At 38.7% G+C, this 13,309-nt stretch overlaps 1 protein-coding gene across 14 annotated transcripts in view; it reads right to left on the bottom strand.

The window, feature by feature from the left end:
- The window catches only part of obscnb (obscurin, cytoskeletal calmodulin and titin-interacting RhoGEF b), a 57,349-nt gene extending 45,354 nt beyond the window's left edge, over positions 1–11,995 (bottom strand). For 13 of the 14 annotated variants that reach the window (XM_082184063.1, XM_082184069.1, XM_082184071.1 and 10 more), the window contains exons 1-15: positions 11,670–11,995; positions 9,300–10,371; positions 6,846–7,115; positions 6,477–6,737; positions 5,917–6,219; positions 5,165–5,431; positions 4,975–5,081; positions 4,538–4,706; positions 3,191–3,466; positions 2,463–2,738; positions 2,067–2,342; positions 1,631–1,906; positions 1,208–1,483; positions 786–1,061; positions 81–356 (exon numbers count right to left, since the gene is read on the bottom strand). In XM_082184063.1, coding sequence (XP_082040189.1) covers positions 81–356; positions 786–1,061; positions 1,208–1,483; positions 1,631–1,906; positions 2,067–2,342; positions 2,463–2,738; positions 3,191–3,466; positions 4,538–4,706; positions 4,975–5,081; positions 5,165–5,431; positions 5,917–6,219; positions 6,477–6,737; positions 6,846–7,115; positions 9,300–10,362 — 4,372 coding nt within the window. In that variant the 5' untranslated portion in view covers positions 10,363–10,371; positions 11,670–11,995. The remainder of the gene's footprint in view (positions 1–80; positions 357–785; positions 1,062–1,207; positions 1,484–1,630; positions 1,907–2,066; positions 2,343–2,462; positions 2,739–3,190; positions 3,467–4,537; positions 4,707–4,974; positions 5,082–5,164; positions 5,432–5,916; positions 6,220–6,476; positions 6,738–6,845; positions 7,116–9,299; positions 10,372–11,669) is intronic. The other variant, XM_082184074.1, reaches the window with a different exon arrangement.
- Positions 11,996–13,309: the final 1,314 nt, after the last annotated feature.

The following is a 13,309-nucleotide window of genomic DNA, read 5'->3' as shown; positions in this document are numbered from 1 at the left end:
ATTGTGGTATCTTCCATAAAGAAGAAAACACTCAAATAAAAACAGCAAGCCAATAGACAAACACAAGGATGTTTCCATACCTGTCACCTGAATCTTAAAGAGCAGTTTTTCATTCCCAACTTCACAGGTATATTCTCCTGCATCTTTCTTTTCCACGTTCTCCAGCACCAGCTGACGGCTCTTGCCCTTTGACTCCATGTGGACAGTCTTACTGGAGCTCAACTGCTTGCCATCCTTGAACCATTTCACCTCAGTCTTGAGATCAGAAACCTCACAGCTCAGTGTGGCTTTCTGGGATGCTGAAACTTTCACTTCCTTCTGATAGGAGTCCTTGTTGGAGAAGGTGGCTTGAATGTCTGGTTGGGCATTAGACAATATCAGAAAACAATACTCTTTGGGCAATTATATCACTCAAAATATTAAACAACAGATACTGCAAGGACTCTATACTTGAAAATGTAGGAATACATCATAAACTGCAAATCATTCCACAAAAAACAAAAACAAATGACATTGCAGACTGAAACAGGTAACACATTTTCTGCCTATAAGTGTACCACTTCTTAAAGAAAGAAAAGTATATAAATAGTTGTATCTATATCTTGTGGCATGCTTTTTTGACCAGATGCAAGGCATACTGTATCAAACCCCTTTGTTATATTTAAAGTAGGCTTTCTTAATCTTTGTTGACTTACTGTATTGTAATTGTGGTATCTTCCATAAAGAAGAAAAAAACTAAAATAAAAACAGCAAGCCAATAGACAAACACAAGGATGTTTCCATACCTGTCACCTGAATCTTAAAGAGAAGTTTCTCATTCCCAACTTCACAGGTATATTCTCCAGCATCCTTCTTCTCCACGTTCTCCAGCACCAGCTGACGGCTCTTGACCTTAGACTCCATGTGGACAGTCTTACTGGAGCTCAACTGCTTGCCATCCTTGAACCATTTCACCTCAGTCTTGAGGTCAGAAACTTCACAGCTCAGTGTGGCTTTCTGGGATGCTGAAACTTTCACTTCCTTCTGATAGGAGTCCTTGTTGGAGAAGGCGGCTTGAATGTCTGGGGCAGAAATCAAGATTCAGGAATAAAGTTTCAGAAACTACTTTCAGTTTTATGTAAAATTTGCTTTAGTCATGTATGATTGAGTCACTGGAACCTTAAAAAAACACAAAAAACAAGACAAAACACTGGCATGTTGTTCTTACCTTCCACCCGAATCTTAAAGACCAGTTTTTCATTTCCAACTTCACAGGTATATTCGCCAGCATCTTTCTTTTCCACGTTCTCCAGCACCAGCTGACGGCTCTTGCCCTTTGACTCCATGTGGACAGTCTTACTGGAGCTCAACTGCTTGCCGTCCTTGAACCATTTCACCTCAGTCTTGAGGTCAGAAACTTCACAGCTCAGTGTGGCTTTCTGGGATGCTGAAACTTTCACTTCCTTCTGATAGGAGTCCTTGTTGGAGAAGGCGGCTTGAATGTCTGGGGGAGAAATCAAGATTCAGGGATATAGTGTCAGAAACTAATTTCAGTTTTATGTAAAATTTGCTTTGGTCATGTATGATTGAGTCACTGGAACCTTAAAAAAACACAAAAAAACAAGACAAAACACTGGCATGTTGTTCTTACCTTCCACCCGAATCTTAAAGACCAGTTTTTCATTTCCAACTTCACAGGTATATTCTCCAGCATCCTTCTTCTCCACGTTCTCCAGCACCAGCTGACGGCTCTTGCCCTTTGACTCAATGTGGACAGTCTTACTGGAGCTCACCTGCTTGCCATCTTTGAACCATTTCACTTCAGTCTTGAGATCAGAAACCTCACAGCTCAGTGTAGCCTTTTGGGATGCTGTAACCTTAACTTCCTTCTGATATGAGTCCTTGTTAGTGAAGGCAGCTTGAACGTCTGGGGCAGAAATCAAGAATTAGGAATATAGAATCAGAAACTACTTTCAGTTTTATGTAAACTTTGCTTTGATCATGTTTGATTAAGTCACTGGAACCTTAAAAAACAAACCATAATAAATAATAAAAAAACAAGATAAAACACTGCATGTTGCTCTTACCTTCCACCCGAATCTTAAAGACAAGTTTTTCATTCCCAACTTCACAGGTATATTCTCCAGCATCCTTCTTCTCCACGTTCTCCAGCACCAGCTGACGGCTTTTGCCCTTTGACTCCATGTGGACAGTCTTACTGGAGCTCAACTGCTTGCCATCTTTGAACCATTTCACCTCAGTCTTGAGGTCAGAAACTTCACAGCTCAGTGTGGCTTTTTGCGAAACTGCTACTCTGACTTCCTTCTGATAGGAGTCCTTGTTGGAGAAGGCGGCTTGAATGTCTGGTGCAGAAATCAATATTTAGGAATACAGTATCAGAAACTACATTTAGTTTTATGTAAACTTTGAGTGAATGGAACCTTAAAAAAAAACAAGACAAAACACTGGCATGTTTTTCTTACCTTCCACCCGAATCTTGAAGACCAGCTTTTCATTCCCAACTTCACAGGTATATTCTCCAGCATCCTTCTTCTCCACATTCTCCAGCACCAGCTGACGGCTCTTGCCCTTTGACTCCATGTTGACAGTCTTACTGGAGATCAACTGCTTGCTATCTTTAAACCATTTCACCTCAGTTTTGGCATCAGAAACTTCACAGCTCAGTGTGGCTTTCTGGGAAGTTGAAACCTTCACCTCTTTCTGATAAGATTCTTTGTTGGAGAAAGCAGCCCGAGTTTCTAAAAAGGACAAAAATATGTAGTTCAGCACTGCAAAAAGATCTCAAACATCTCCAAGATGGACAAAAACACACTGGACTAATAATAAATGTTATGTGCAAATTTCAACAACCAGAAAATAATCTAGAATTTTTTGTATTCAAGGTTAGATTTTGAGACTGCAAACAATACTTCTTGGAAAGAGCTGTACCTTCAAAGGACCATTTCTGTCCACAGTAAGATCTGACAATGGTATGATAAATGACATGCTAAAGTTTAATATAACTTTTACAAGGCTGTTATAACTTTTAATTTCACTTATTAAATCATTTATTAGCTGTAGGAGCATTTAGCGTTTAGCTTCACTGTTCAAAAAACCATAAAGTTATGACATTAATTAGGTATTGTGGCATGTCTGATTAATCCTGCTCATTTAAATTTTTAGTTTAAGACTAATTAGCGCATAGTCTTACCTTTTATCTTGACCAGGAATGTCATTTTGTCCTCTGCCGTCTCACACGAGTAGTGTCCTTCATCGCTCTGTTTGGCACCCCTGATGACCAGCTTCCTTTGCGTCCCTTGAGACATAAAAGTTGTCCTCTTGTCCTCCGTTATTTCTATCTGTTCTTTCTTCCACACAACAGCGGTTCCAGGAGAAGCAACCTCACAGCTCAACACCACGTCGCCCACCAGAGCATCACTCTCCTGGGGCTGAGTCCTCGGCTTGTTAACAAACTTAGTTGGTTCTTCTGTTAGGGTAAAATGGAGGATTAGATGCCATACCTCTCTGTAATTTTAACATGATTAGGAATATGAAATGGATTATAGAAAACATATCAAACATGGCAAGATATAGTCACATCCATTGTCCATTTGAATTGTGACACACAAAAAAACGAACAAACAGATGTGACAACTGAAACTCTCCTGATTTACATTTACATTAACAGTCAGGAACATGTATATTAAATATGAGTTTGCATTGATCATGTTAATCATTTCAATGGAAAAATAATATAAAATGCTGCTGTAAAAAAAAAATTATTGGTTACCATACAGTGAAAAATTTATATTTATATTTAAAAAAGATAAAATACATGTAATTCTACTGTAAAATATTTTAAATGTTGTTTTTATGCCTTTATGTGAGGCTATTTGCATTTATAATTGGGTTTATGCAGCTACCAACTGCTTAAATATTATGTTCCCAAAATTCAATAATAAATATAGTTATTAAAATGGTTTTGTTAAATATGATATCAGTATCATCTTAAATTATTTCCAAAAATCAAGCTAAATTAAATATAAATTGTACATCCTGTTAAGCCAAATTTTGTATCCTAATAGTTTTATATATATATAGTAGTACCTTAAATAGCATTGAGAACACATCATAAATACTCATCTCACCCCAAAGCATATTTAATATATGATACCTGAGAGTGTATGAGTGCTAAGCAGAAGTGTTAAAACACATCTTCTAACACTTCCTGTTGAGTAGCTTGAGCTCAGCTGTTCCTAGCTGTCAACACTGACCGCTTGCACCATTTATCCACTCAGAAATCTCTGTACTAAGCTGGGATATATACGAAGCACTGACTACTCAGCAATGACTTTAATTCTTGGGAAATTCACGCACTTATATTTAAAAATTTTTCCATTTTCATATATGTAAATAATTGTATAATTAATATAATTTTAACCTTGAAATATATATAAGAGAGGCTAAAACAGAAATAGAGGCTAGTTGGAAATAGAGGCTATAAAAAGCTTAAAGTAACTGAAGGTCAGTGAGTGAAGAGAAAAATTGGCTGTTTCACCTTTAAGGGTAAGTTGGACAGACATTTTATCGCCATCACACATGCATTCATAAATTCCCACGTCCTCAAGGTCCACGTTGTGGACTGTCAGTATGCGTTTGCGCTCCACACTTGTGGCTTCATATTTTTTACCCATCCTCAGCTCCTTCCCATTCTTCATCCAAACAACCTGCAGCACAGACAGTACATGTAGTTAATTGTCAAAAAGAAAAAAATTACTTATTATTACCCATCATGTCCACACATCTTTTACTGTAGATATTTGGATTTTGTATGTTTTGTAAGGGCAATGCATCTCTAAGTCAACTGTGCCACTTGTTTGACAATACAATTTAAACTCCGATAGGAGCAAGCATTTAAAAAAACGTTAAATACTTAATGTATATTTAAACATTTTATTTGGATTTTTCAAGACAAAAAAACATGCATTTTGTCACCTTGACACTTGAGTCGGACACTTCTGTGTGCATCTGAGCAGAGGAGTGCAAGCTGAAAGTAAATACCTCAACCTGAGAAGACTTACTGGTGAAACGTGAAGGTGCAGCTATAGAACATCAAGAAAGAAAAAAATCAGGAACATTGTTGAAGTTATTGTACTTTAATTTTCAGAAACTGTTCCTTTCTTACCTGTCACAGTAAGCGTGCAAACGCTCTGAGATCCGCCACCCACAAACTTGACCTGTGCCCCGTTCAGCGCCATGGACACCTCCCTGATGACCAGCGTGTGTGTGGTCTTTGAGCGTGTGATCAGATACTCAGATCCACTGCGGATCATTCGGTCATTTATGGTCCAGGAGCCAGAACATACGCCCGAGAGCTCCACAGTGAAGGTGGCTTCTTCGTCTGCATGTGCACAGCAGCTCACCAGGCCTGTCTTCACTGACGCTGTGGGCTCTGATCAAACAAATTCCAAAATACTTATTGGAATATACTGATTTATGTAACTTTATATTGGTTTATACACAGCCACAAAAAAAAGTCGCTGTAGACTTTACAGAATGCTTGAATTGCATTGTCAATACAAGATCTTGACCAAAAATGGATGCACCTATTGATGGAAAATGATTCTTCATGCTCCCTCAACCATACTTTCACAATTTGAGCCTGATGAATCTTGACATTGTCATCCTGGAATATGGCCATGATGTGTCTTCCTACATGGTTGTTTAAGAAATGAAAAGCTACACACTCCATCAATTAGGGTTAAAAGAACTGTTCCCAAACATATTACATGATAGATCCACAATAATCACTGCAATAATGATCCAATCATAGACTCTGAAGCAATTGCCAATTTAAATCCAAACAGCGACTTTTTTTTTTTCGGCCAGTCAGTGTATTTTATGACTGTCCACAGCAAACAACAAAGCCTTTCTTACCAAGATAAAATGTTCCAGGAACATCCAAGTAGGCACTCTGACCGAAATCATTGACCGCTGAGATACGGAACTGATAGCTCGCCTCCTCTGGGATTTCGCTGAAGGTATATTCAGTGCTAGACACAGTCGTGCTAGTGACTTTAACCCAGGTTTGGGCTCCAACCTTCCTGCGCTCCAAGAAGTAGCCGGTGATGGGCACAGGTCGTTCACTGTCCGGTGGAGACCAGCACAGTGTGATCGATGAATCTGTTTTGTTCCGCACCGTTGGTTCAACTGGGGGATCTGGAGGGTGTTTCCTCGGTGCTGAGGTCAAAGTTTAAATTATTGTTAATAAGGTTAAAGAAAAAGAATCTCTCTACTGTAAATGTCACAAGCAATTGTGTTGAATTGTTTCCACACATACTCCATCAAAGAAATGGAGTACGAATACCATCACATAGTAGCTGTAGTGTCATAAAATTGTGATTCCTGTGGCAGATATGATGTTTTTGAATCACAAGAATGCAAAAAACCTTTTGTAAAATCTTTTGTAAAGGTAGTGGATTTACAAATGTATTCACCTGTGACAGAGAAGCGGGTGGAGGTCTTACAGTCATGGGCGATGAAGGCCACCTCACCAGAGTCCTCCGCGGTACATTCACGAATGGTCAGTGTGTACTGTCTGTTAATGTGGGCGATAATAATTCGGGAGTCCTCTTTCAGCTTCTCCCCATTCCTGGTCCAGTATGCATCATCTACTGGTTTCTCCAGCTCCACACAGAAGATCACAGTATCGCTAACCGGCACCACTGTCCTCCTCGGCAGCTTTTTAGTGATATTGCCTGAAAATGCAGAAAGAACATCACATCACAAGTAATCCATCATCATTCAAGCTAACAAAATAAACCATATTGGAATGGTGGTGATGGGCTTCCTCTCAAAGATTTTACCCAGCACTGTAAGTTCGGCCACGGTGCGACTGCCTTCCTTCATCTCACAGATATAGACGGCATCATCGTTGGTGGTGACATTGTGAATAGTGAGGCGGCGCAGGGTCCCCTCCACATCCATGCGGTACTTGGTGCATTCCTCCAGACGGGTCTCCTCCATAAACCAGTTAGCCTTTGTTTCCGACACTGGTACCTCACACTGCAGTGTTGCCGTTTCCTTCTCCTTCACCTCAACATCCTGCAGCTTTCTCTTGAATGGAATCTTTGGCTCTGGCAAGGACATGTGAGAATATAGTGAATATACAGAAGACATACACAGTAAGTTCTTTTTAGCTGGCAGTCATAATTTGGTTCCTTGTGGTTTCATATTGATTAGGTCTTCAAGAAGACAATGATAACGGTTAGGGTGGTTCCAGATATAGTACTACTCAAATGCACCAAACTTCATTAAAAGTGCAACGTTCATATAAAAGTGAACCAGAATGGGAGACCGCTGCATGGGACCACAGTGCTTTTGGTGTTCATAATGTATGTGAACTTAAAAGTGGATCACAAATGTACCAATTAATGAACCATACTCAAACCAAATCATCAACTATAGTTTGTTTGTGGGTCTTTTTAGGTGGGCCTGAGATTATTTGGGGTGTTTACATCATACACAGTATTCACATTATTTCGACACAAGACCACTTCAGAGTGCCTCAAATGAACTAGGTGTAATAACGTCTTAAACAAGTGACATCAGCAATGAATACGTCTTAAGAATAAAGCTGGCCATCAAATTAAATAAATACATTTTAGACTTTATATGATGTTTAATATGTTTTTATCCAACAGATAGGCCTATGCCATTGGCTCTACTTTACCACCAAGTCAGTCATCTGAAATTTGAACATGTTTACACAAAACAAATGTCATGAACTTCACCCTCTTAATCCCTACAAAGGGGCGTCACTGCTTTTTGTACTGCAATGGTGGACTGGCATTCGGCTAAGTTTCTGTGACCTTTCTCTAAGGTGCCTGTGGCATGATAGTCGAGATTAAGACCAAGGAGCAAAGTAAGAAAATACTATTGCTACACTTCTGGCTAAAATTAGAACTCTGTGTAAACATACAAAACGTTTACATCTATGAAAATCATTGTCTTAATGTAGGCTTAGTTAACAAAGTATTTGGATACAGATCAATGTTTCAAACCCTGAAGACATCACTTGGAAAGTCACCCACATAATGGCGTCAGAAGTGAGTTTGCAACTAGCCATTACAACAACTGTGAACTAATCATCACCAGCAGAAAATAGTTGTAATGCAACACCCTGTTCGAACACATGCAAGCACTTTGCTAAGCAGAGAATGAGCTGGAAGGCAAAGATGACTGTCATTAGTTGATACAATTTCAGTTTAAAGGTTGGTGGTTTAATAGGACCAACTGTATTTTAACACGGTAGTTAATGTGCTGATGTAGTGGTCCTATCTGCCAGACTCTATAATAATGATACTAACCGACTGATACATGATTTTGTAAACCGCTGTACTTGTGTAGTTCTAAAGGGAAACTTTCATCCTGATTTCACTTTTATTATGAATTTAAGATGTATTCTGTTACATAACCAAAGGGTATTTACAGTTAGCCTGCGCCTAGCAGATTTACTAAATAGGGCAAATTAGCATGAAAGCAAAATTACCAAAAAGAGTCGATGTGAGTGGAAAGTTTTGCGCGTGATCTACTGCATCGTCAGTAAATCACGCGCAAAACTTTCCACATATTAGAACACAGATGCAGCCGGATAATTTCCATAATGACCAACGCAATCTACCAAGAGCAGTGCAAATTAGCGTCTGGTTTAAGCATGCTTTTTTGCGGCGTTAAATAATGGAGCAAATACCAGTAAATCAACTAGCGTAAACCTTAGTAAATCACCTTGTATGATTCATTTAAATACTCTCCTCCCATAAATTTTGCGTCTGAAAGGGAAACTCCTACAAATGTGTATCCAATAAATTCAGCCGCAAAAATAAACCTGTCCACACCTTTTCAGTGCCAATTTTTTTCACTGCGTGCCATTAGTAAATCCTGACAGTATTTTTTTTTTATGCCAAAAGAGGGTTTGCGGTGGAGCAAGCTCTGAGTAAATTTGGCCCTTTGTCACTTACTGATTGGCTATAGCTTTAGGAAAAGACCACCTCAGCTAAGTATGAATGCATCTGGTTGTTCAAGCCACTAATGAATTAATTACTCCCCCCAGAAAGGACTATGTCAGTGTATGGAAGTTTGCAAGCCTCAAACAATAGACGAAAGATTTTAAAGGCCCACATTAACATCATCTTGTAAAAATCTAAGTTTAAACAGAATGCACTGACTGCACTGACTGTAAATACTCAATCTAATAGCAAATGGATCAATTAAGATGCATAAATTGACCAAATATATATACCTCCAGACATTATTCTTACCTTTGACAATCACTAGCACAGCACTATAGGTTTGTCCAGCCATGTTGGATGCATTGCAGGTGTACAGCCCATTATCGCTCTGTTTGCAGTAGAGCACCTTGAGGATGAAATTCTCAGCCTGGTCCTCATACATAACATGTCTGCGGCCCTCGCTGATGTTCCCCCCATCCTTCCTCCAGATGATCTGAGGTTTGGGATGGCCTGTGACAAAACAGCTAAGCTTTGCATGTTTACCCTCGGTCACAGTGCATGTTCGGGTAAACACACCTTTGGGCAACATGCTGGTTAAGGCCGAAACCCTCTGCTCCTGATCAAATTCCTCTGTGATCTTGGAAGATGATGTTGAGGAACTCTCCATGGTGCGGTAGAAAGAGATATCCTTTCGCATCTCTTCTTTCCGCTTCTGCATTTGCGAGAGGAGGGATGTGCTCTTGTCTGCATTCAGGAGACGAGTATCTTGAAGGTCCACCACCAGAGTGGCAGCGGACTGAGAGCGGCCAATGGAGTTCTGCACACGGCAGGTGTAGGTACCACTGTCCAAGCTCCTGACGCTCTGGATCCTCAAGGAGCTGGATTCATTTTCTGAGGTTACCTTAATGCGGTTGGTCTCACCCAGGTAGCGGCCATCCTTTTCCCAGTCAAAGTTAGGTGCTGGATGGGCTGCCACACGACAATAGAAGGTAACATCACCCCCTAGACCCACACGGGTGGAAACAGGCTTCACTGTAAATACTGGAGCACGATCTACCACAGTTTCCGGCAATCCCACCTTCAGGGTCACAGCTGCGTATGCCTCTCCGACATTGTTCTTGGCACGACACATGTACTGACCGCTGTCTTCTAGAGTTAGATCATAGATGGTAAGTCGGTAAACGTCACCATCATCAACTGTTTTGAAGCGTCCCCCAGCAGAAAGAAGCATTTTTTCTTTCTCCCAGGTTACTACAGGTACAGGGTTTCCAACAATAGTGCAGCTGAGGGAGGCATCTCGTCCCACACTCAGCGAGAAGGCCTTGGGTCGAGTTAGGAAGCGTGGAGCCCCACCAAATAGATTCTGATCCATTACTGCTTTCTGTAGAGATGAAACAACACACTTTAATAAAAGAACACGTTGTGTTTAATAAATAGAGGAGAAACATAAGAACTTGAGATTATAAAGTTTTACATATTTGCACCCTGTCACCATTATATCTCGCTACCCAACTCCAGAATGTTTCTGGAATTAGTATACTGTAAGTCAGTTTGTATAATCTGCTAATGACAAATAACCATGTCAAGGATCCTGAAATAGACATTTTGAGACATGAGAGATGCCTACTTTTAGAGATGCTCACTCAAAGCTCTCCTGTTTCCCCACCACAAATAAGTATAGATAATAGTTGATTGAATGACTAGAGTTTAAAAGGGTTTAAAACAAGTATGGCCTTTTTGAGAATCCAACTTTTTCTATGTATCTGTCAGGTGACACTACACAAGCATCCACATGTTATGCTGTAATAATGCCACAGTGTTACACAAGAACACTTTCATGCATGCAAGTTCAACAAAATTCAGGGAAAATATATTTGGTCAACTACTGTTAATTTAAAGGGACTAAAAGTTATTTATTAAATGTTTTGGGGAACAGTAATATATAGATGACCTCAAAGCAAATGGACAAAGCCACAAACCATGGAAAATATACATTGTCCACTTTTGACAGAACTTTACACAGAATAACAAATACAAAAGAACCTGGAAAACCATATATCAAGCAACAATACTCTTATTGCCCTACATCTTTTAAAAAAAAGGTCAACAATTTACATCCACTACCTCCAACAGACAGTGGTTAATCTAGTGAAATATGACCACTGAAAGTCAGTTTTACTGATGAGATGAAATCCCAGTATTATAATATTAAACAAAAGGATGTTGATATTTGAAAAGCATGACATTTGCCATCTCTGACACCTCACTACCCTAAGCTGCCTGTCCCAAAAATAACCTCAGCTGTCGGGCTCTGTCTGCAGTATGTCCATTTGTAGAAGAGATCCGACCTGCTGTGTGATAGGACATGTATGTTTTTGTCAATGGCATTTTTTCTGTACTATAAATTTAGTTTCAAAGAGCGACAGACGTTTTCGTCTGGTTGGATCTTTCTTTAAATATATATATTTTTAAATCTTTTTCTCAATTAAAACAATGTAGCCTAATGTTTAAATTTAGACTTAATGCGACACAAATAATAAAGAAACGTAATCAATTCAAACAATTCGTTTCTCTAATAAAATAAAAACATTTAAAAAACGAGAGTGAAGTCTTCCCTCAGATTAAAAGTTTTCACCTTTCAGATTTTCGTAAAATAAAAAGTAAAAAAACGACTCTTACCTTTTTCTCCTCGGGCTAGATGGTATAAACCGGTGCAGATGTTCATAAATATCCGATACTGGCATGCGAAAATATCCGCGAGAAAACAGGTAAATTCCGTGAACTGTAGAGGAGGAGGACAGTGTGTTTTATCCCCCAGTGTCTTTGCTTTCTGTGTGACGCTCTTCTTTCTGTCCAACCTCCCGTTCAAAATAGATCCGTCACTTACCGGAGCAAATGTGTGACTGAGGTGAAGGAACTGTTATTGTTGAACAGCCTCAACGCAACCTGCTGTATGGCAATCCGTTTGAACAGTTTAGACAGTTTCACCAACTAAGTACCAAGCTATTTTTTAAGGTATTAAAAGGCTATTGTTCTATTTACTTTATGCAGTCACAAACTGCGGATTATTGTTAAATTCGATGGGCTCAAGGTAATTACTAGCTATTGCAGTAGATACTTGTGCAATTGTGACCAGCAGGAAATACTGTATAGGGGTGAATACAGGTTGATTGGGACACTTTTCCCAGTCATCTTAATGGCAAAAAGTGTCCCGATTAACCTGAAATAAAAAAAAATATATACACATCATAAATGGATAAAAAGTGATAGTAAATATTTATATTGTTAAAAAAGATTTCTATTTTGAATAATTGCTTTTAACCTTTTATTCATCAATGAATCCTGAAAAAAGTATCACAGGTTCTAAAAAAAATACTGTTTCCAACACAGGTAATAACTGAGAATCAAATGAGCATATTAGAATGATTTCTGAAGGATCATGTGACACTGAAGACTGGAGTAATGGCTGATGGAAATAACAGAAATAAATTAAATTTGAAAGTATATTCAAATAGAAAACCATGATTTTAAATTGTAATTGTATGACGAATTTGTGGGTATAATATACACAATTTACTTTATTTTGCTATCCTCGCTTACATAAATGAACTATAGTGTCCTGCACCCACTAGAAAAAATAAAAAAAATTATATCTGGTGTCTGAATAATTTTTGGTTTGACTATATCCTTTTCCTTTATTAACTCATATTTGAACAATCCTTCAAATTCCAGTGTGAATTCAAGCAGCCCAGATTTAAAGTCAAATCAAATTTCAAAGGTTTCAATTCACCTCAGTTCATAAAAAAATATTTAAGTTCTGATTAATCGGAATTTGTTCATTGCTCAATTTACTAATAATGGACACACTCACAAACCCTTGTGACGGTTTGGTTATTCTTCTACTGGTTGTCTCATATTTTCCTGAAAGGATAGTGGGCCTTTCCCGTTATCTGTTCCAGTGTGCCTGTTGATTGACAGCAGCAGATAGGCTGTGCTCACATTTAAAACTGCCTGAAACTCAAGCAGTGGGATCAGTCGAACTCTTTGGTGGTAGGGATCATTTTGCTTTTGCTAAATGTCTGGTTATGCCATGTTTCTTTCGTGGAAGAACTAGCTCTGTTTAAACTCTATAACTACTTTACATGTTCTCCTACAGGGCAACAGATATATTCCATCTTGCTGCAAGTCCCTTAAGATAAATACAGTTCACTGTCGCCAGAGGATGTAAAGTATGCCATATATATATATATATATATATATATATATATATATATATATATATATATATATATATACAGAATACTATAAATACATAAGAA

The sequence above is a fragment of the Leuciscus leuciscus genome, assembly GCF_965113295.1.
Source record: "Leuciscus leuciscus genome assembly, chromosome: 11".
Lineage (NCBI taxonomy): Eukaryota > Metazoa > Chordata > Actinopteri > Cypriniformes > Leuciscidae > Leuciscus > Leuciscus leuciscus.
The sequence above is the reverse complement of the archived record's forward strand: the minus strand, read 5'-3'. Positions and strand labels throughout refer to the sequence as shown.